We start from the raw sequence: 23777 nt of genomic DNA, 5'->3' as shown, positions 1-23777 counted from the left end.
TTTGACCTTTGACCTTTGACCTTTGACCTCCAGCTTCGAAATCCCAACTCGTTTTGACGGTCCCCCACCCCCGATGTGCCAAATATCGTGACCGTACGTCGAGCGGTTAAGATTTGTGCGCAACTGTTGACGGACGGACGGACGGACGGACGATCATGCGATTCTACAAGCTGCATCTGACTAAGTCAGATGAGCTAATAATAGTATTTGTAATTATGCCAGGCACTAATTTGTTGTTAAATATTTATTAAAACAGTTTAAATCTTGGTTTTAAAATAGCCTTATTGGTACTTATAGGTATTAATGGTTAGCACCATTGCGTGTACTGCCTTTTTTCACGGTAATGATGTAACATAAGCTGTGCTCTCAATTATTCTCATTACCTTCAATCATTAAAATAATAAGGATTGCAATGTTTTCTGATTGTTTGGAGAAGATTATGGCTACATAATCATTATGCTACATAATATTGTTTGGGGTTAAATAATAGTTAGTGATGATGTAATATCCGTTTTATGTGTAACAGTTATAGTGGAAGACTCAACCGTCTCTAAAATCCACCCCAAGTCGGTTCAATGAGCTTATCCTTCGATGCCAATTATCTATAAAGTTAGAAATAAACCATCTAAATAATATCACTTTTATTACAGGCTCCTTGTCAGAAATGTGAAAACTAACCTTAAAATCACAACTTCCATCATCGTTTCAAGAGGCAGCAATAAAAATGGCACCATTTGCAACAAATACCTTACAATTTTTAAACAGAAATTTCTTATACTTTTCTATCATAATTTAACAGTAAAATTATATATGGAGCACAAATAATTATATAAAACATTAGTGATTACTCAACTGAAGATCATACTGAAGTGTAGTTTAGCTCATTCATGCAGGAGGGAGCAAAAACGACTGAACACATGTACCATCTTTTTACATTTAAATTAGCAAAATATCACTTAAATCATGGGAGCATGTAACATAATCTAGTGCTTATAGTTATATTGGACAAAGAAAACATGCAAGTTAGCAAGAAACTGGATATTTCATCAATTAAAACTATTAATTTAAAATACTTTTATAAACATTTCCTAACATTGTGCATGCCTTTGTAGAAAATGACAGATCTAACCTATCTTTAACAGTATCGTCTGAATTTCGACAATTTCGTGGGCTTTGGGAAATTTTTTTGTCAATAGAGCTGCGGTCATTTGCACATAAAAGTGAGATAATCTGGTATTGATTGAGCAAGACAAAGTGGTAATGGGTAGTCAGTGTTCGAAATAAGGAAAAAATTTTGCTTGTCCTGCAAAATTTTTGCTTGTCCTGATTAATAACATAGAAATATAGTAAATGTGTAATTAATACATTTTTAATCAAATTAAATTTTAGACCCAATATCTTACTTTGTAATTTTAATGCAGTTCATTATAAAAGTTCAAATTAGGCACCAAGCTTCAAAGAACATAAAAAAGCACAATTATTATTTATTTTGACAAGTTATTACATTTGACTTGTTGAAGTTAAAGCTTCAAAGTTTTATAATAACAATACATGGTCAGTCCTGAGTCCGGTCCATGACCAGCGATGGTAGAAAATGATGAAAAATTGCTCTAAAAAGCTGCTTGTCCAGCGGACAAGCTACTGGACAGGTCTACTTGTCCTCCGTGGAAATGGACAAGTGACGGCAAACGGGTAGCACTTATTTCGAACACTGGTATTGATCTGGGGAGATAAGGTGGCTATGGGTTAAAGGATTACTGCAAAATCAACTAGTGATAATGTTTCTGTTCAAGAATAAAACACCCTCATACTAGTGCAACACAAGCCTTTTTAAAGTTCAGATATGGGAATTCCAAGCTGATTATATATCACAATTTGCTAGCATAGCAAATGTATTAGTGTATTTAGCAAGAATGCTAAGAATTCTCATATTACGTCTGATTAAATGAAAATATAACTGAATTTTCCCATGATATTGCAGGGGTAGAAATGAACGTTTGAAGTTGGACTCCCTACCCTCAAAAAGAGGGAGTCCGCAGCAAAATGAGGGAGTCCGCAGTCTGAGGTTCAAAATTAAAGATATTTACAATAACGCATGTGCTTATTTTTAAGATTTCACTGCAGTTGCACGTCTGCCATTTTTCTTGGACATTAGCTGAAAAATACAGTAATTCCGCGAGGTCGTGCTCCGGGACGAACTAGTTAGTATGGCAGAATTTTCAGGGAGTCACACAGACTCCTGGCGTACTCCTGCATATGTCAAATCAGGGAGTCCGACAGTAAATCAGAGAGTATTTGACTCCGGACTCCCGTTAATTTCGCACCCTGATATTGCTTGGTACAAACAAATAAGGTAAAGTAACCATTAGACAAATGAAAACAGGACTCCAAAATTCCTGGCCATCTCAATTTCAAACAAGTGCCGCAGAGCGACAGCGCTCACCTGACGGCAGGTGTTCTGAACTTCTGATGCTAAACTCAGGGGCAAACGAATCAAGGCACCCTCCATCGCCGCGTTCGCTCTCCTCGTTGTCTCTCATTCTTTCTCTTCGCTCTCTCGCTCTTGCTATCTCTTCCCTTCGCGCTCTCTCTCTCCCTCTCTCTCTTGCTCTCTCTCTCTCGCTCGATCACACTCTCTCTCTCTCTCTCTCTCTCTCTCTTTCTCTCTCTCTCTCTCCTCTCTCTCTCTCTCTCTCCTCTCTCTCTCTCTCTCTCTACTCTTCTCTTGCCCTCTCTCTTCCCTTCACGCTCTCTCTCTCCCTCTCTCTCTCGCTCGCTCACACTCACTCTCCCTCGTTGTCTCTCTCTTTCTTTGTCTTTGTCTTTCTCTCTCTTTCTCTCTCTCTCTCTCTCTCTCTCTCTCTCTCTCTCTCTCTCTTTCTCTCTCACTCTTTCGCGCGCTCTCTTTCTCTCTCTCTCTCTCTCTCTCTCTCTCTCTCTCTCTTCCCCTCTCTCTCTCTCTCTCTCTCTCTCTCTCTCTCTCTCTCTCTCTCTCTCTCTCTCTCGCGCTCTCTCTCTCTCACTCTCTTCCCCTCGCTCTCTCTCTCCCTCTCTCTCAATTTCTCTCTTTCTCGAGGCGGTAGCGCTGCCGGACGAGGCTGTACGACTGATTGTCTATACAGACGTCTGATTGTCTATCAGACTGATTGTCTGATGGTCTTCTAACCCTAGCAAGACCGTTTCGTGGAGCTAGCAAGGCGGTAACGTTTTTATATAACTTCACATAAATGTTTATACTATAGTATATGTTAATTCGGGTGGCACTCCGGCAGCCCATGTTATACTATGTTAACTCGGGTTTCCCAGCAGCCGCCAGCGATGGTAGGAAATTATGAAAATTGCTCTAAAAAGCTGCTTGTCCGGCAGACAGCTACCTGACAGATCACTTGTCCTCCGTGGAAATGGACAAGTACGAACAAACGGATAGCCCTTATTTCAAACACTGGGATGGTATCAGGAGCCTTCTCGAAGAAATGTTCGTTGGGATCGTTATGAAAGTTGCCACGAGATGGCGCGTACGTTGGTAGCTGGAAGCTTCCATCGTACGTAGTATATAACAACTATTTGCAAGACAGAATAGGTAAGCACTGCGTCCATTTACCTACACAAGCTACAGGCCTGAAATAGAGAGCTGCCACCTGTACCTAATTAACGCAGGCAAAAACTACACCATACTATCACCACCACATGCACTGGCAGTGGCCACTGGCAGTGGCATATTAACACACTGACAGTACAGAATGCCATAGAATTATACCGATTTAAGGAGCATAAACCTTCTTCAACCAAATTTAGCTTTTGAAATTTCACTGTGACATTGTAGCTCATACATCCAGGCATGTATAGATTCTACTAGCAAACCAGCAGTCAAATTCTTTCTAACACAGTAACAGTTAACAATCCATGTTTAAATCCCTCCCTCTTGAGGGTCAAAAGATTATCAGACACTTACTCTTCGCACGTCAGTGGAAAGCACATTTCATGGTCCTTTCAATAAAGCCATAAAAATGCTAGGTCACCGCTGAAACAAAAGTTTTCCAATCGCTCCGTCACACTATGTCCCCAGAAAATGTCTAAAATCTGCCCTGTGCCCCATTGACTTTGACCTGTGACCTCCAATTTCGGCACAGTGATGGCTTTTCCTACCATGATGCTATACACCGACTATCACGAGCCTAGGCCGAGCGCTTTAGATTTGTGCCGCAATTCTGCATTTCCTCCTTATACCTTAAGTTAAGGAGGGAATGTTCCCCCTTTTTTACACCTCTTGACCTTTGACCTTTGACCCCAGCTTCGACACCCCAACTCGTTTTCGGATTACCCCCCACGTCCCGACTTGAATCCGTACGTCGAGCCGTTTAGAATTTGTGCCCAACTGTTGACGGACGCACGGACGGACGGACGGACGGACGGACGGACGGACGCACGCTCATGCGATTCATACAAGCTGCATCTGACTATGTCAGATGAGCTAAAAAAGGCAGGGAGGCTATGCACTCCCCATGCTCACTGTGAGCAATGGCAATTGTCGAATGCTCATGTTGAACACAAATAGATGTTGACTAGGGTATCCGGCGCATACTCTGTCAACTACGTATATCTCTACAGTGAATAGATTCTATTATTACCTTTTTCTTCTACAGAACACCACCTGTTACTAATACTGTGTAGAAACTTTAGCCCAACACTTACCACGGATTAGCGTTGGTAGTTAAAGGGAAGGCCAAATCAGCTTTACAGCATCATGGCTGTCACAAAGAATATTGTGAAAAGAATCAGGGAGGAGGTTGCGTTCCACACCCAAGCTCTGCTGTTGTACCTTTCCTCACAAATTTCTTCAACTGACCAAGCTATACATATTAAGTTTACCTGCATATTGGGGCCACTGATGACATGCATTAGGACACCACATGATACAACCCCTTCATGGGCCCTCTCTCTTACCAATCCATAAATGACATAAATTCTGAAATTCCTGGGGAGGTGCCTGCCACATTATGTATTTACCAAAAATTCACGTGGAGTTCTAACACGGGCAGGAAATTTCTGCTACCCTGACTGCCAAGGATGAATACAGACATAATTAGATCAAGCTTACTTTAGGACCCTACATAAACACATAATCAGGCCATGATTAGGTTATGGTTCGGTTTAGGGAAGGATAGTGAGAGGATTTATAGCTTATTCTTGTGCACACTTACCTTCAAAGTTATTTAACCTATAACACAAATCCTTTTCCTTAAATTTTTTATTGTGCGATTATTGCTCAGAAACGCTCAATTAGAAAAAATATAGCGAAATATAGTCTCACCTCACAGCAGATATATCACTGATTACACCAACTTGAAAATCACTAAGATATTATGCAGTTATATACTTATACTTTATAGCATAGCAAATTGGATATGAACATATCGTAACACCATGGCATTTTATCGTGTAGCGAGAATGGTGCCTTAGTCAGAATGGGCAAATTTGTAAATTGTCGGTGCACTAAAACTGTAAACAAATGGGCATCTGAGATTCTGTTATTTATTATGTGTAGTCTATGGTGTCGTTGACTCCGTTTATCTTCTGAAATTGGCTGATAGCTGGTGCTATTATCTGGCTCCGAGATTAGCAACAAATGGCAGCCATAATCACAACTAGTATAAATCAAAATTCGAATTGTGCATGTTTTGGTGAATACGAAGGTTCTAAGACATTTCATCGTTACTCAAGCAATAATGGCAAATGTTGTAAAAGTGGGGAAAACATGAGATTATGTTCGAAATAAAAAGTTTAATGCTAAACACGATAGTCCACCACAATAATTATTGGCAATGCTTTCATATCTACTTTCAAAATTTCAAGTGCAACATCACATTTTTATTAGCTGATACTAATTGATGAACAAGTAATCTTTAGGTCATGCCTGGTTTTGTTTACACTTTGAAGTAGCACAGTCCACAAAAAATTGTAATTATGAGGTACTAGCTACCTTGTATTATATATTCTGCACTGAAATTAGCCCGACCAGGCTGTGCGACCGATTGTCTATACAGCCTGACACCCTTCCATACAAAAAACCTATCACCTCTGCAGATCTAAATGAATAACTCTGTATATCTCAAATAAAACTATTCTATTACCACCTTTGACTTGTCTTGTCTGAAATATGAATGTCAACTCACAGTTGTCCTGCTTCTAAACTAGAATGTATCTCTTAATTCATGGTATAATCTGCTAATTCTCACAGCATATCAACTTTCCAAGCAGCTTTCCACGATTGTGTACCCGCCATGTTTACACTGCGCATGCTCAACGGAAAAGAGACACGGAAAACCCGAAACGCAAAACACTCGCTAGAAAACACTATAAAAATTGTACAATAGCCGCACGATGGCTCTCACGGCAATTACACACCAAAGCAAGTGAAATGATGTTCACAAATGTCTGGGCCATTTGTAAAAACCTTAGATGACATGTTCTCGGATGTAGGGGTGGTTTACATGAGGACCGCAGATCATTTAATCTCCCTTGTGCGATCCATTGCGGATTTTAGTCACAGTCGGAATGATACAACATGATGGTGAATTCATAAATTTGGTTGCATTCATCTCAAAAAGTCGCTGTAACCCCGTAAGTACCCAGCGCATCATAGCGCACTGATGGTTACAAGAAGGTGGATGCATGCTGATTCATTTGGTATATATGACATGTGAAGTGTTCTTTGGCAATACTTGGCAAATAAGACAACTACATGTTTAGCTGCAGCCAATGTTTGAAATGGTCTTCTAACCCTAACAAGACCGTTTCTTGGAGCTACACTGAAATATGCGTTAAATCAGTTCATTTTAATATTTTATAACACTGAAACAGTGACAGCAAATTCTAAGCGAGATCTAATATAGTTCGCCATAACAGCCTTAAGCACCCACTTAAATACAGTTTCTACATTATTTAATGGCAGCAATATGCGAGTAATGGCAAATGCTGTTATATGGTCTAAAAATGCACATTGTATGCTAATGAATCGGTTTGCCCAGAGTATACTGCCCCCAAGCCTTACATAAACAAGTAGACCAACTGTGCAGGATTTAGGATTTAGGTGTGTACTGCCACTACATTTCTGGCCTTTCTACTCACATGCTAATAATGCAGCAGCGCATGTAGATAAACAAGTGTTAAAAAGCCCGATCATTTTGCGTTTTGTGAGCCATTTTTCGTGGAAGCAGTGGGGAGCAGGTACAGTCACTAAAACTGGCATAGAATGTTCTATAGCCATGCGGCAACTGTACGCGGGCTATAGTCTTAGAGCTACGCTTTTATATGCACCTGCTAGATTTCGAATAAAAGAATATAATTTGTTATAATATACCATGCAGCTACCGGTGGTTCCAAAATGCAAAGTAAAGTACGAAGTTGATAATGTTAACTTTTAAAGGGAACAATGAACAAACTTCTATTGCATTTATTGATACTGTGTACCTCGACGATTTGTAATTTGTGTACAATTTGGACATGTTACTGTTAGTGAATGATGCCGTTTTATGCAATAACTTTTTTTTTTCAAGTTGTACACTCCGTTTTTCCATTTGCAGGCCTTTCACATGTGCTCACAGAATAAAAAAATGCTGCTGTTAACATTGGCATTAACCTGTACATTGAACCTTTTAAATCAGATACTTTTTGTAATAGTTATCGAAGCACGCTACTTTTCTTAAGAAACAGATTTTGTATGTAAGTGAAACCACTTAGGTTGTAACTGCACAAGTCAATTATAGATCCATCCTATAGGCTATACTAAGAGCCTGTCTCACATTGAATACTGGAACATGTTTTATACCTGTTCAGTAGGTACCTACTCACGGTACTACCACTACCTCAACAACTAGACCTAGTAGTAGTAGACGTATAGCGTATCGCCTGTAACCCATTTACTATTACTATCAGTATGAATGCTTTTTCGACTCATTGTAGTGTACTGTTACAGTGTTAGTGTTACTGTACTGTTAGTGTAGACTTGTATTTACAAATTACCTTTACTTTTTGCGTGATGTTTTAGGACAACAGAGACGCGTGTTAAGAGCTCTGTCGCTTTAGAAACGATTATTACAGACAACCCGATAGCATGATTGTTCTCTGATGAATTCTAGTGACGTCGATTCGGCATTTTCTGTGTTTTCATTTGAAAGTTGCGTGCTGTCGTTTTCCATGGTGAATCATGGTCGCACCACCCAACCCATAAAGGGTTTTGTAACTAGTCAATAACTATACTATGCTGTTTATTGCTATGTTAACTAAATCCCCTACACATTTGATAACTACGAAGAACACAAACAGGACATTAAATGTTATATTACCTGTAAATTTAACGCAAACAATAACAAAAGATAGACATGATGCCTCTGGCGGCCATTACCAGTATGATTACAGACGTGATTTGTGATTGGCTGTGGGTGCAGAGTAAGGGCGCCATATCGTCTCCTAGCGGGATGTATGGGAATCTTCACTTGTCGTGTGATAAACATATGGCATGGATGATGTATAAACAGAGTGTACAGTAATCTATTTTTATGGGGTATTGTTATGTGTGTATGTCGTGTCAAAGTAAATAGTTTAGTTATGGAAAGTGACGACGAATCTAGCATTTGGGAATACTCAACAGCTAGTGTATTTACTAAAACCGATTGTAAATCGCGGTTACTGCATACAGATGCACAACGCGCGTCGAAACACGGGCGCGAAAAAACAAGTAGGCCTAAATTAAAAAATGTGGTGGTAAGGATTAGACAATTCTATTCTCTCTATATTATTAACTAGCGCTAACTTAGTCTAAGAAATCATTATTGCAATACCTCGTGTCAAAAAACGTGTATTAACGTTAGTCTCATAACCTGGTTGTGCAAGTATTGAAGTAACTTACTATTACTTAGTATTACTTAGTATTACTAATACTATTACTAATAGTAATGCTATTACTAATACTATTAGTAATACTATTAGTATTACTATTAGTATTAGTAATAGTATTACTAGTATTAGTAGGACCACTGGTAGCTCTAGTACTATAGCCCGCTTACATTAACTGCCGCTGGGCTATAGCATCAGCCATTACGAATGCTCGGGGACCAACTTACTCCATCCAATCAGCGGGAACTATGTATTTCCGCACGTGGAGGGGTGGGCGGGTTGTGTTGGTTGTGGACAAAAACATTGTTGTTGTCAAGTAACAAATTAATAATACTAGTAATTTGTTCATCTTTCATGACAAAACTAATATTACAATTTCTTTTGATCGCCTAATTTGTTACTTGACAACAACAATGTTTTTGTCCACAACCACCCTAACCCGCCCACCCCTCCACGTGCGGAAATACATAGTTCCCGCTGACTGGCGCTGCTGCAGCACCACCAGAAATGGCCGTTTGAAGTTCGCAAATCGAATGTTCGTTCACAAGAAATACCGCAAGTATACCATTGCAACGATAGTTAGAGGTTCAATTTTAGTAGCGGCTATAACTTAAGACATATTCACTTCAAATAAAAGGCATTAATTGCCTACCACAGACGTTTTATAGCCAGATATAATTGGGGATAAGTTGGTCCATCGCATGCCCTATGGGTCGTTCTATAGCCCAGCGGCAGTTAATGTAAGCGGGCTATAGTACTAGAGCTAGACCACTGGCAGCAAGAACAAGCCCGCACGTACAGCACACACGCGGCCATTGACTATATATAACAGGCTTGTTCTTGCTGCCAGTGGTAAGGACGTGGATATTCGTCTGAGCATCGGACACCTGTTCGTATGCGCTATTCGTCCGAGCAGTTGTTGCGCATGCGCTGTTCATGTTGTATTACATAAAGGTAATATAATTCTAGTCTATGGAGGCGCCTACTCTCTAACCCTAACCCTAACCCTAATCCTAACCTCAACCCTAATCCTAACACTAACTATAAACCGACTCGGTTCGCTTATATACTTCGCGCTATACTTCGCGACTATGGTGTATAACCACATACGCAACGCATGTATGCAGGTGCGTCACAGCCGTAGGGCTGTCGTAGCAAAACGCTACGGGCCCCAGCCTAAAGGGCAAAAAATCATAAATCTAAAGGGTAAATAGCATTTTAGAGCATCTAGATTTAAAAATTGTCTTACTATTACTGATAGTATTAGTATTAGTTACTAATACTACTGTACTATAATTACTAGAAGTAGGTACAACCTTCGCTGCATTGACAACTAGGCCTAATTTATTTAAAACGCACCATTACAAATACAATAGCATGTATTATGCACTAATAGTAATACTACTATAAATTAACAAAATGTACGTATGCATTTGTAATCCTTGCCGTTTGCAGGAACTTCAGAGACCACAGTCGTCGTCAGCTGTGAAAAAGGCCAGGTAAACTCATTTTCACAATTTATAGATTATTCTTAATAAAGCTAAAAATATATTTTTTAAATCGTTGCAATAAAAGGAGCTGGAGGCCAACCTCTGATGTGAAAGACAACATTGTATAGTCATACCCCACGTTATGTCAGTTCAGGTTGAGTAAATTTGCCCATACGTAATTTGTAAGGCCGTGGCTACGCGACCGGTTCCGGACGAGGAGCCGCTAGGCTAAGCGTCCGGACATCCATCTCACACAGTGAGTGATCTTGCGACACGTACACGCATGATTGCGCAACGGGACGCTCTGCTGATTGCCGAGTGTGTGTGTGTGTGTGGGTGAGAGAGAGAGAGGTGTGTGTGTGAGAGAGAGAGAGAGAGAGAGAGAGAGAGAGAGAGGGGGAGAGAGCTAGAGGTGTGTGTGTGCGTGTGAGAGAGAGCGAGAGAGAGCTGTGCGTGTGTGAGAGAGAGAGGACGGATGAAAGGATAGACGCTATTGTATGTTTTCGGCAATCAGCAGAGCGTCCCGTTTCGCAATCATGCATGTGCGTGAGTCGCGCGATCACTGTGTGAGTAGATTTCCGGATGCATAGCCTGGAGGCTAGGCGACCGGTTACGGACGCGTAGCCACTGCGAATTTGTAAACTGACCATAACTCATAGCTCTAGATACGACAATTTGCACATACGTAATACGGTCATCTTCATATGTGTAGTGTACCATCACATTACACTAGTTTACCAACATGTGCAATGTTTATGTTCGTGTTCCTGTAATCAGTCTCACCTGCATCTAATATTATTTCGATAGCTGTTCACAGTTCCCTTAAAGTTGATAAACCTCGCAGCTAAATGCATATATATACCTACTGTGAGCTTACATATGTTGCAAAAATTCACTACAACTCATTTGTATTGCTACTTTCATAACATTTCTTCTCAAAATCTAAACGAAATTACTTCTCTTATGAACGTAGCACCACAGTGATGTTTACACATCCGGGACACAGCGGAGCGATCGGCTCGATTCATTAACAGTTCTTTTCTGTGATAAAACAAGTTATAATTCATTATTCGACATTTATTCATTACTAAATTTTGACATTTGTTTCAATCATATCGTTATCTATATTACTTATGCAATCAGGAAACAAATATAGTGTTTTCGTTCCAGCAACTATTTGTGCTAGCGTAGGGCTACTGCTAGCTGTGTAACGAAACCGCGTCCGACAGAGTTTTCAAAATAATCAACTTCGGAGCACATGTATTTCTGGCTCAATGAGGACATTTCGTGATGTTTGCACACTGCAAGTATGCTCACAGTAGGTCTATAAGACCTTTTTGTTGCGAGGTTTATCCGTTTTAACTGCTACAGTGAGCTGTACAATGAGAAGGTCCTGCTTTAAACATCAACCAACTTTAGAGAAATGTTTTCCTCCAGGTTAGATCCTGAAACACCCAAACCCAATAATGATAGTGATGAGCGAGCTAGTTGGTAATATTGCCCCTCCCCCAGTGATTCTTATTTTGATTTAATTAACTTTCTCTCTAAGTATTAAGTCATTAAGGAATCAATATATGTATTTATAAATGTTTAATTGCATTCATAATCGTCCTTCTAGTTAGTGATGTCCCGATGATCGATTATAATCGAAAATCGATCGATTATAGTCTCAAATTCGATAATCGATTATGAAAACAAATAATCGATTATCGGAAATACCAAAACAAACAAACAAGGAACTGTACTCACGATGTGTGAATTGATATGACAAGTAGAGCACAAGTCCTGCAGGGGCCCATTGTCAGAAACATCGTAAAGTTAATGCTAATGTTAATGCTACGATAACACTTACGACTAATGTTAATGCTACGAGAGTAGCGTTGACAGAAACACATCGTAGCTACGAGCAAACTCACGATAACAGGAACTTCATAATTTCATGTCACAAGGCTGCTGATTGGATGAGAATCGATCACAAAATTCAAATTCATACACATTTATTGTACATAACAGTAATTTATGCATATTATGATGGCTATAACCACATATAAATAATATTTGATGAAAAATGACGTGGTCATGAATTTATTCTGCACAACAAGACAAATTCTCACACTGTAACACGAGACGTGAGAGTTGTGGCAAGCATGGCAAACATTTAAAACAAGAGAAGTCTTGATCATGTTTGTTTAAAATTTTTAATGTTTTAATAAAGGCATTTAAACCATTTCTTTTTAAATTGATTAAATACTGTATAGGAACAGACATTGATATACATACAGCAACCTTCACAGAGTTAATACATGATCATAAACCATGATAATATTGAATGCTATGTATAATTGTATATATACAAAGTAAGATTAAATTAAATCTATGCTATTATTAACCGATTATCCGATTATAATCGATTATCGATTGGTTAAGGGAAACCGATAATCAATTATGAAATTCCAGCCGATTCCCATCACCACTTCTAGTACCTTTTTAACTAAAAGATGTTCTGTGGCAAAGCACCTCCAGTTATGTAATGGAAGGCAATAGGAATACTTGATTTAAGATACAGATTTTCACTTACGGGTGTTTTTTTTCTAGAATGCATCGCTTAAATATAGGATATTACCACAGAGTAAGCATTCATAAAATTCTGCAGGCATTCTGTAACAAGAACGCTCGATGCAAACCTTGTGAAGGGGAGAGCAACTAAAACCACTGATCTGCACTGCCCCCACTGTCATTTGCCACAGAGTGCATTGATAGGGGAATCCTTAGCCTTCCATGCTAATGCTTGCATGGAAAAGGAAGTCATTGCCACTGAAGGTATCTCTTGAAAACGTTGTTGTGCTAACATCTTGTTCTGCTGCTTAACTATGTATATTGTGCCTGTCTGTAATTTCGTGATTACATTGCATCTCAGACTTTTAATTACAAACAGAATGTCCAGATGGAAAGTACTGTAGCTCGACCATACCAAGCCATTTCAGACGTTTTCTTCACCAGGAGTTAGCCAACGAGATTGCAAATGCATCAAAACAAGAATGTTCAGGTATTAACACATTCATATATATAATAAAGTCCTGCTTACATGAAACTATTAAGATCCTAGTGTGATAAATAATGGGATAATGTAAAATATATCGTATTTGGCCATGTGTAAAATTATATTAATCTAATGAATGCCATCTTTTCAGTAAATGCTGGGGATCCAGAATTGTTGAATTGTTTAGCTAATACCTCGCAGTGTGCAACCAAAGGAAATGGTCTGCTACAATCGAGCTCTACAGTACAGCGAAGGTACTATACTGAAACAACAGCTATGTTATTCGTAATTTATTTATAAATAGAAAAGAGATTGCATAGGGTCGGGTTATGGTACACTATTGGAAGTCTTAACAGTTTTCCATTCACTACTGATACTGATTTACTGATTTGTTTTTATACTATAGGTATCTGTGAACATCTGAATGATTCTGAATGGCGTAATATTTCATTTATTAAATATTTCAAATTTGCAGGTCAAACCCAAAGAATCGTGCAAACCTGACGACTCGATTGCGACGTGAGCCACAGATGCGGACTGTGGCGGCGGCGGCGGTGTCACCTTCCTCTACGTCCCGGAGTCGACAGGCCTCTGCCTCCTCCCTCAGGTGCCTTCCTGCAGGTGATGCTGCTTCTTCATCGCTGCATTCGTGCTGCGTCTCCCCAGCAGACCTTGACATGGCACCAGACGCGAGCGAATACCTCCAACCAGCGGACATGCGGCGCCTGTCGACTGATTCGTCCAGCGACAGCGAGAGCCTACTGTCTTTGACGAAGCAGAGTTGCCAGACACCTGGTGCTAATGAGAGTAATCATTGCGAGGTTTACTCTGATGGAGGAGGGAGTCGGAATCGGTACGACTGCTCGGATGGTGAAGATGTGGGTAGCAATGCCACCCAGAACAGTAGTGAGACTGATGATGGTATTTTTTGTGGGGAACTTACGCAGCAGGAGACAGCAGCACCAATGGTGAATCAGCTATCTAGCCAGACAGCCAGCCAAGTGCCTTCCAGAACTACGCAGCGCTCCCTGACAGATTACTTCCCTGTCTCCTATTCTAAGAGTGGAAGAGGAGCAGTAAGCGTGGGCTCCAATCGGAAGCCTTCTTCGCACGGCGGTCTCACTTCATCACGCGGCAGGATCCCCAAGACCCCAGACGGTGACAAGGAAGCTCTGAAACCTGTGCCGAGAATTGGAGAGAGGCCTGTGACATCCATGGAAAGTGAGCAAACAAGGAAGTGTCCATCGTACAAAAAAATACCAGGTTTGGTTCAGAATTACTACCTACATCTTTCTCACAATTTAATACGTAATTGTTGTAAATTGTCTTCTTGTTCTGTTTTTGTCCTTCAGTTCCAATCCTGGAGCATAAGCACCCTCAGTAAATTCACTGCTTTGGTTTCTGTAACAGGCTTTGTCCAGTAAACCTAGTTATTGTTATACTGTGTGTGTGATACTATTGTGATAGGTGTGAGTGTTGGCCTTATTTTGTGTTGTTGCTTTTATTATCATTGTATCATAAATCCTACCAAAAGTGGTCATAATACTTTTTCAGTGGTTACTACAGATATCATGATGCATGAGACTGTGTTATATTCTAGACACTGGATTTGCTGTGGATGCATTTAATTATGGAGCCATACCTGGAATAAGAGCTTATTTCTTGACACATTTCCACTACGACCATACAATAGGTCTCAGCAAGCATTTCACCCATGGACCAATCTACTGCAGTAAGGTATAACCGCCGAAAACACAGGTCTAAAGAGTGTTATCAGTTTCTGGTCACTAGGGTAGAACTGCACAACATAGGTCGCTACTTGGGCCACATAAAGCAATGATATCAAATTTGTTTGACATTTGATGCCATGGATATAAGGTTAGCAATGGGATGGAAACTGTCACAGTGTGGCACTGTTCCATTTTCCTATATACTGGCAATTGGCTATTCTTGCACGTACATATGCATATGCAGTTTGTAGGGAGATGCTAAGATTCTTCTCTTGTGTTGCCAGGTAACTGCAAACATGGTCATGCTGCGGATGCAACTGGATAGCCGGTATATTCATGTATTGCCCGTGGATGAAGAATGTATTGTAATGGATATCTGTGTCACATTAATAGATGCCAACCAGTAAGTAACATATATATACTGTTCTATAACACTCTGTTAGCAATATTAGATTTTTATTCCTAATCTACCCGATTGATACTGCAGTTGCACTGTTTTTAGCATACATGTGTTGTAATGTGCTACTCATGACAATATGTTAGTGAGACATTATGAGCAAATAGACAAAACATGAGAAGATTTGTAAAGTATGCTATAATTTAGATTGCTATTGCATGTGTTTATATAAGTTCCACCCAAATCACTCTAAATTTATCTATATTTGTGTCACATGATGTAGCTGTAGTTAATCAGTTTGTTAAGCCTTTTTAATGTTCTCATAGAATAATTGAAAAGTAAGTGGTATGCAGTATAAATGTCACAATACTAACTAGGTATTTTACTCTACTCATGTCAAATGATTTTTTGATGTGAAATGAACATGGCAATCTGTTGTAAATCTGAAAGAATTTATTCCACAGCTGCCCGGGAGCTGTGATGATATTATTTTCTCTGCCCACCGGAAAAACGATTCTACACACGGGAGATTTCCGAGCTAGTGCTGCGATGGAGCTACATCCATGCTTTCGACATGTTTGCATTGACACCCTCTACTTGGACACAACGTGAGTTGGTGGCAATTCGAAAATCGCAACCTACTCTGTGTGCTAATGTTTGTGATTCAGTGTGCAATACAATCAATCACTTAGTTTAGAGCACCAAAGATAATGAGAAGAGAATGGCTTCACCACCAGGGTTGTTATTTGTCTTGAGTCTCTAGTCAGAATGAGTCTTTTATGGAAAGCAAATCAACACAGGTAAGAGGTAAGAAAGCCATATGCTCCACGAATAGAGACAGAAAGACGAAAAAGAACTATTGACATCTGTAATTCAGTGATACTATCACTATGCTTAATTTGTGTGTGTCCCATCTTCCAGCTACTGTAGTCAGGCCCATGACTTCCCAGATCAGCAGGAAGTGATTAACCATGCTGTTTCCCTGGCGACAAGTGCTGTTGCCATGGACCCCCGTACCATGATTGTCTGTGGAACTTACCAGATTGGAAAGGAGAAGGTTTTCGTAGGTGAGCTACACCATGCTAAGACGCTATTAATTTCACTTTGTGCTATTTTATTCCACGTAGACATTTCAGCACTACCAGATTACTTTTTTCTTTTATTACTAAAATACTATTAATAGCTCGGTCCTGTCAGGATGGAAAAAAAGTGAAGGAATAATATTAATTAACAAATATAATGATAGTGATCATCATTGTGTCAAACGTGCAAAAAAGATGCTGTATAATGTCATTTATTTTCAAGATATATCTAAAACGTTTACTGGGTCAACAATTTCCAATGTTATAAAGAGAAATCCGATGATTGTGCATTATGTTAGCGAAGCAATCTCCAGCTGTATATATAACATGGTTATGTAGTTCCCACTAGTTTGGCATGGTTTTACAGCCATAGCGGATGCTCTGAACAGCAAGATCAGCGTAGCCTGGTCTAAGCGATCCATACTGAAATGCATGGAGGATCCAGAGCTGATGAGCAAGCTCGCTTCTCCCAGGGATGTGCCACGTGTCCATGTAGTGCCCATGGCCCAGGTCACAGCAACGGTACTAGACTTACATGTATCACCCACCTACTACGTATCAAGAAGTTGAATTTTTATTCTGATTAGAGCAAGGAATGTGTTGCCTTGGGTTTGAGCCGAAATTTTTAGGCACCACGTCAATTTCGAGGTGCAATAAGATGAACGTTACCTACAATTAAGGGTTAGCAAGGCAACTTACCTTTTATTATAAATTTCAAAGTAGGAAAGAGAGAGATACTTGTACAACATGCACTTCATGGGCAGGGCACTGAGACAAACCAGGCATAGCTGACAGGAGGGTGACCACGGCACTTGTCGTTGGCTCCATAGTAAAGTGAAGTTTGTACTTCTTACTGTCTTTTACTCTGTACTATATATATTGTATGGGATCCTTTTTTTAATATCATTTATTTAACTGCACTGTGACAGCCTGTAATCTCTGCTAAAAATGATGCTTCAAGTGCTAATGCTAAAGGACAAATGTGATTTCAAAGTCACAAGATTTTGGTAATTTTAATTTGCAGGCTCTTGCTGCGAGACTGGACAGACACAGACTGAGGTCACACTTCAGCAGTGTGCTGGCATTTAAGCCCACTGGCTGGACTCACCGATCTGCTGGTAATAAACGCAGCCTGGCCGGCATTAAACCCGTGAAGACTGGCAAGGTTTCCATTGTTGGTGAGTGAGGGATTGCATTGATACTCGTGGTGACAAATTGCTGAAATCTATATTTGACATACATATATACCTAGAGTACATATATATACACACATACATATACATATACATATATTCTATAGTTCAGTCGAATCCCTTATAACACAATCCACGAAAACCACCGTAATTTGAAACTTGGAACAGCTCTTTTGCCCGAGACTCTGGTCAGTTCTGCCCAATGCACACTCACGTGGTGGAAAGTTGTTTGCTTGTACGAACCAATTAGAATTGAACACATGATCTGACTGGATTCGTCAGGCGTTATTTGCCGATGGCCACTCAATAATAACACGACAAAAAGCATGACTATTCCAAAGAATTCGGTGTGTAAAGGATGTTATCAATCTCCTGTTCCTCTGAAACACAACTCTAGTATGACAGCAACCGTACTGCTTACTCCTTGCGAACTTTTAAGCCCAGTGGCAACAATTTATAAGGTCATTGAATCCACACAGGGTAGTGGTAGATGATCTGTGTATCCAAGAGATGGTCCAGGCCTCCACTTTCGAAACACCAGCAGGTTGAATCTGCATGGGGTAGTGCAATAGATCTGCACCTGTAGAGACGGTCCACGCTTCCACTTCACTCGCGTCTGCTTCTTGTTCTTGGCAGCAACGTTGTTCAGCGCGTGACAGCATCATCTCTACACATTGTCTCTTGTTGCAGGTATACCGTACAGCGAACATAGCAGTTTCTCCGAACTGAGACGCTTTGTCCGGTTTGTTCAGCCACAGGCGATCGTGACAACAGTAAACAATGGCAGCAGTCAACAACGAGATGAGATGCAGGCCTTCTTTAAGCAGTGGCTGGCAGGGTGAATGGCCTATTCTATGTAGATATTGGTGTGTAGTACGTAGATAGTGGTATATACTATGAATATATAGGGCTGAGTGAATAATAGAGTGAAAAGGGCGTGTAGTAAAAAGAGAGGGTCATTGATAGGTAGACTGGAAAGAGCAGCGGTGTAAATGAGCACGAGTGTTTTAATGAGAGTAAATGGATGAGAGAGAGAAAGAGATAGTGTGTGTGTGTGTGTGTGTGTGTGTTTGTGGGTGGGGAAGGTAGGAGATGAGCCTGTTAGTGTATTCCTGTGTACATGTTATCACATTTACGCAAGAAACCTTAGTTAAGAGAATTGAGGATAATCATAAAAACTCCAGATTATTCGTTTTCTTTGCCAAGAAGTAACACAGGAGATTATAATTGCGGTTGGCTACTACAGATGGCGCTACTAGCCAATAATTGTTAGTAGTTTTCTGTACTGTGCACTGAGCTGTGTATAATAACATCAGGAGTGTATAATATAGATATATCAGATTCTATATTATACACTCTTGATGTTATTATGTAAGCGCCGTGGTGCTGTGCCGACGTTTGCAGACGTTTAGCTTTCAACGTTTGCAAAAATGTGGGGACAGTTTGTCTGTAAAAAATAAGTCTGTAACCAGATGACTAATAATTTAATGCTGTTAAGCATATCAGCTACAATTATACTCCAGAAATCATATTTTTAGCCATTAGTATGTAAGAATATATATCATGAGAGAACATGAAAACGCATAGGTATGCGATATTTGTGCATTTGATTATGCATATTGAACAAAGCAGTTGATGTGGATTTAGAAAATTGCACAATTGAGACAAATTTGGTCTCAGCTAGCGTATGCTTTCTTAGTTTAACGTTACCTGCGTGTTGAATATATGTGTGTATGTGTGTGTGTTTGTGCGCGTGCGTGCGAGCGTACGTGCGTGTGTGTGGATAGTGCATTGCTCTGTTGATTATTCATAAAAGCTGAGAAGTATCATTGTGAGTACACGCTGGAACAAGAGGCCTGAGCAAGCCATAGAAGTGAAGAGAGAGTTCTCTCTTCTATAGAGCAAGCCCTAGGTGGCTCCACTGGTGTGTTTTTAGCTAATCTGACATAGTCAGATGCAGCTTGTAGAATCGCATGATCGTCCGTCCGCCGTACCGTCCGTCCGCGGAGCGTCCGTCGCCGTCAACATTGGGCACAAAATCTAAACGGCTCGACCGTACGGTCACGATATTCGGACGTGGGGGGTAATCCGAAAACGAGTGGGATGTCGAAGCTGGGGGTCAAAGGTCAAAGGTAAGAGGTGTAAAGAAGGGGGAACATTCCCTCCTTAACTTAAGGTAAGGGAGGAAATGCAGAATGCGCACAAAATCTAAACGCGCCGACCTAGGCTCGTGATAGTCGGTGTATAGCATCATGGTAGGAAAAGCCATCACTGTGCCGAAATTGGAGGTCACAGGTCAAAGGTCAATGGGCACAGGGCAGATTTATACATTTTCTAGAGACATGGTGTGACCGAGCGATATGAAAAACTTTTTTCAGCGGTGACCTATCATTTTATGGCTTGAATTGAAAGGACCCATGAATAATGCTTTCACGACGTGCGAAGAGTAAGTGTCTGATAAACCTTTTGACCCTCAAGGGAGGTTAAAACATGGATTTGTTGACTGTTAACAAAGGAGTGAGACTGCTTTTGCTATAGAAGCCCCCATCCCCCCACCCTCAACCCTTCCCCCCCCACCCCTCCCCCTGCCTTCCCCCACGCCTCCCCCACCCCCCCCCCCTCCATCTACGATAGTGGGGCGTGTCCTAACAATGATGTGTACGCAACTGCGTGTCTGCATATCTGCGCCTAACAAATGTGGTACTACGCACGACTGATATTTTACGTTTATAATCGTAGCAACAGACGTTAGATGAGCGCTGTCGCTCTGCGGCACTTGTTTAACATACATTGTAACTATAATTGGTATAGCCGCGCGAGCAGCAATAGATCGATAGGATAGACGGGGATTATCAGATGCACAGGTGAATGTAATTATATATTTATTCATTCACTCTGCTTTATTTTAGGTGACCTGGATGGAGTCAACCCAACTGTCATCTTGTCTCTCCGTTTGTGGTCACTTCCAGCACTAGCAGTCACTAGCAGATACTAATAGAATGAAGCTGCCAACTATACCGACTATGTGACTGCGGGTATACGAATGCAAAAACTTTGCCCTCCCCAGTTTAGTTGACCTTGCAGGTGTGGGCTTAGAGGTGCAAGTATCTTAAAAGTGTGCTTGGTAATTTGTTCCGAAATTAGTCATTAATTTTTCTAGTCCAATATGTGATTGTGTAAGAATGTTTTTTCTTTTGCCTAGAAATTAATTTATATTTTATATACACGCATATATATATATATATATATAATTGCATATCCTAGTAGATATCACTTGCGAATTGTTAGAGGATATCAAAGAAATTACTTAAAAATAATGGATAGCTTATTGATTTTCTATTCGTATTTCAAACGGTTAATAGTATACGTGAGGAAAATTGTCATTAAATAATATCTAACTGCTGATTTTAGTGTTACAGTAAAATGATATTGTTAATTATCATCAAGTTTAGGAGAACTAATGAGAGACAACGTTTTTATTCTCCCATAATATAATGCATATAATAAGCTTTTCTTAATTGCCATGAATATGTGATATACTTGTTATAATTAGTACTGAATATCCTAGAAAATGTTACTGTAGAATCTGTTAGAGACTGATTAATGTGTGAATGTGTGTTCGTAGAGTTAATTTGTATTTGTGAACTATAAGAGGTAATTTTTATATCCATATAATATGATATTTTATGCTGCTCAACAGTATTATGTCAATTTTCTCATTGACTGTGTCCATTGATATATAATTCATTTCTGATTGGAGAGGCGGACATATACTAACTGACAGACAGATACACAGGGTCGCCATCTGACTGACAAACAGACAGATAGGCAGAGCAATCCAAAGAGATCCAATCTCAACCAAACATTGCCCGGTCTAGCTGTCAGGTAACGTTGTTATATATAAAGAGAGGTCTATGTAAAGCAATTGTTTAAAAGCATCCTTCCCTGTGCGAATCGTGCGTAATTGTTTCTGCTATTTGTCTTTCAGCTTTTGACCGTGATATCAACTTGCCGAGCGTTTATTCGTTTCCATCCCTAAAACCCTAATAACAAATCCTCTTTAACGATTCCTCTTCATACGGAGGCCAAGCGTTTCAGGGCTAGATTGCTGGGTTGATTGTAGTGTGGATGAGTTTTAATGGAGCTCTACTTGTCGTCTGCAAGCTACACATTCTAATTGGTCGCTAATCAGATAACAAGTGGCTAACAAGGGGCGGCCGTGCATTTAGCCGACGCTTAACGTAGTTATCATGTTTAGCACCAGTCTGCTTCATTTCGCAGCGTGGGGCTGCTTGGTAATTTCCACCTGTCCTCTCTACACGGCTACCAGTCATGGCTGGTCAGCGCGGTCCTACATCACGCTGGTTATTGTTTGCACGGTAGAAATAGATAGTATATGATTCTATTTATGGTTTGCACCATCTTCCATCCAAGCGGTCTGTTCGCTGGATTAGAGCCGTCATTGTGATCAGTGTGTAGGCCTCGTCTTCGCGTGCGTGCGTGTGTTTGTGTGCGTGCACGCGCGTGTGTATGTACATATATCATGGCATTGTGACCAAGCAGATTTGCTGTTGAAACTGCCTCGGCAGTATATATGCTTTGAAGTTATTTCGAAAACGAACCATTTTTACGTGATAAAATAATGTTATTCCAATAAACAAGAACGGATCATAACGGCTCTGTATGTCAGTATCTCACGCGGCAGCTCGCAAGTTCGAAAAATGTGCAGAGTCACTCTCTGAACGCGAGTGGAAGGAAGTCGCGATGAGTTTTTGCTTCTAAAATGTTTTCCCGGTGTCGTTTTGTTTTCGGAAATCGTCCGCCATTACTCGCTGAATGAGCAACTCCGGCTCACCGGAAATGCGCGCACGCACGTACGCACGCGCGCATGCGCTCAGACGCGACGCAGCTTGCAATGGCGAGAGTTTTTCAGGAGCTAACCTTGCAGGGTTGCTCGAGGGCCAGCACTGAGAGCGAGCAGGCGTGATGGATGGATGCGAAAACTCGCCGTAAACTCGTGAATATCTGCGCAAACGGCCGACGCCAATCGTTTTCGATACGTGACGCTTTATCGCCGACGCCGGGATGACGGTTACTTCGCGCGTGCAAAAAAAAGAATTATAGCGAGACGATAAATAGGGATTTGATCATGATATACACGCGAAACGGGAGAATTCGCGTCAATAAGGGAGCTATTGGGGGAAATTCTATTGCACGTTATTGTTGTGCGCTTACTCATAGTGCAAAAAAGTATAATGATGGTTTTATCTATTCTTGATAGTGCGTAATTCGGATATCATCGCGGTTTTGCATTTTTCGACCTTTTCATGTATTGTGATCGGCATTATGGGTAGATAACCCGAGTTCCTTCCATTGTGCACGTGCATAAACAGACGGCTAGCGTTAAAGCTATACACGCATGTTCTCATGCATGCACGCACGCGCGCACACACATGTATGCGTGTATATGTGCGTGCGTGTGTACTTGCGTGCGCGTGTGTGTGTCGGTCGCGGTGCGTGCGTGTGTGTATCGGGATTTTAATATAAATGATACGTGTTATAAATTTTCTGTAGTTTATTTGTGCGCGTTTTGTTTTTTGTAGGCCTCGCTGTTACAACGCGAGAGCGAATTATCTATCATTTCTGCCGGTAGTTTTGGCGACAATATAAAAAATCTACTACTAAAACAATCCTATCGTTCGAAACACGAAAGCTGTTTATTCGAGCTATTATTTAACGCGATGACAGCGTAAAAACTCATTCGGTTTAACTGTTAAATGAGCGACATTTATAGGCAAAAACGCTGATGGTCCATTTTGTCCCACAATTGACAGGAAGTGCCATCGGGGGAGCAAATTTGAGCAGTAACGTGTATACTCAAGGGAACAAAGGCGTTCAGAGGTGTTGAACTTTGCTGCTTGCAGCGAGAAATGGCGATGCGATAGAGAGC

The 23777-nt window shown here is 40.6% G+C and overlaps 2 protein-coding genes across 9 annotated transcripts in view; one reads left to right on the top strand and one right to left on the bottom strand.

Annotated features, from left to right (window-relative positions):
* LOC106807660 (C-terminal-binding protein-like) overlaps positions 1 to 8410 on the bottom strand; it is a 17305-nt gene extending 8895 nt beyond the window's left edge. Inside the window, exon 1 of the mRNA XM_014810074.1 lies at positions 8346 to 8410. The gene's annotated coding sequence lies outside the window, so the exon portion shown is untranslated. The remainder of the gene's footprint in view (positions 1 to 8345) is intronic.
* A 111-nt stretch (positions 8411 to 8521) lies between these two features.
* On the top strand, positions 8522 to 22501 carry LOC106807690 (DNA cross-link repair 1A protein-like). Of its 8 annotated transcripts, none has more exons than XM_014810117.1 (14): positions 8522 to 8763; positions 10351 to 10394; positions 13039 to 13205; positions 13321 to 13431; positions 13613 to 13679; positions 13901 to 14688; positions 15026 to 15162; positions 15440 to 15558; positions 16017 to 16160; positions 16474 to 16619; positions 17002 to 17156; positions 17659 to 17812; positions 18518 to 18665; positions 20737 to 22501. In XM_014810117.1, exons 1-14 carry the CDS (start codon positions 8572 to 8574, stop codon positions 20738 to 20740), a joined length of 2376 nt encoding a protein of 791 aa, XP_014665603.1. In that variant the 5' UTR covers positions 8522 to 8571; the 3' UTR covers positions 20741 to 22501. The 8 variants fall into 8 exon arrangements, with proteins under 8 accessions (XP_014665603.1, XP_014665600.1, XP_014665601.1 ...); XM_014810114.1 differs by having other exon boundaries at positions 13577 to 13679; XM_014810115.1 differs by having other exon boundaries at positions 13577 to 13679; positions 18518 to 18693.
* Positions 22502 to 23777: the final 1276 nt, after the last annotated feature.

Source organism: Priapulus caudatus, unplaced genomic scaffold (assembly GCF_000485595.1).
Source record: "Priapulus caudatus unplaced genomic scaffold, Priapulus_caudatus-5.0.1 Scaffold228, whole genome shotgun sequence".
NCBI lineage: Eukaryota > Metazoa > Priapulida > Priapulimorpha > Priapulimorphida > Priapulidae > Priapulus > Priapulus caudatus.
Note: the sequence above shows the minus strand (reverse complement) of the source record. Positions and strands in the feature narration are given on the sequence as shown.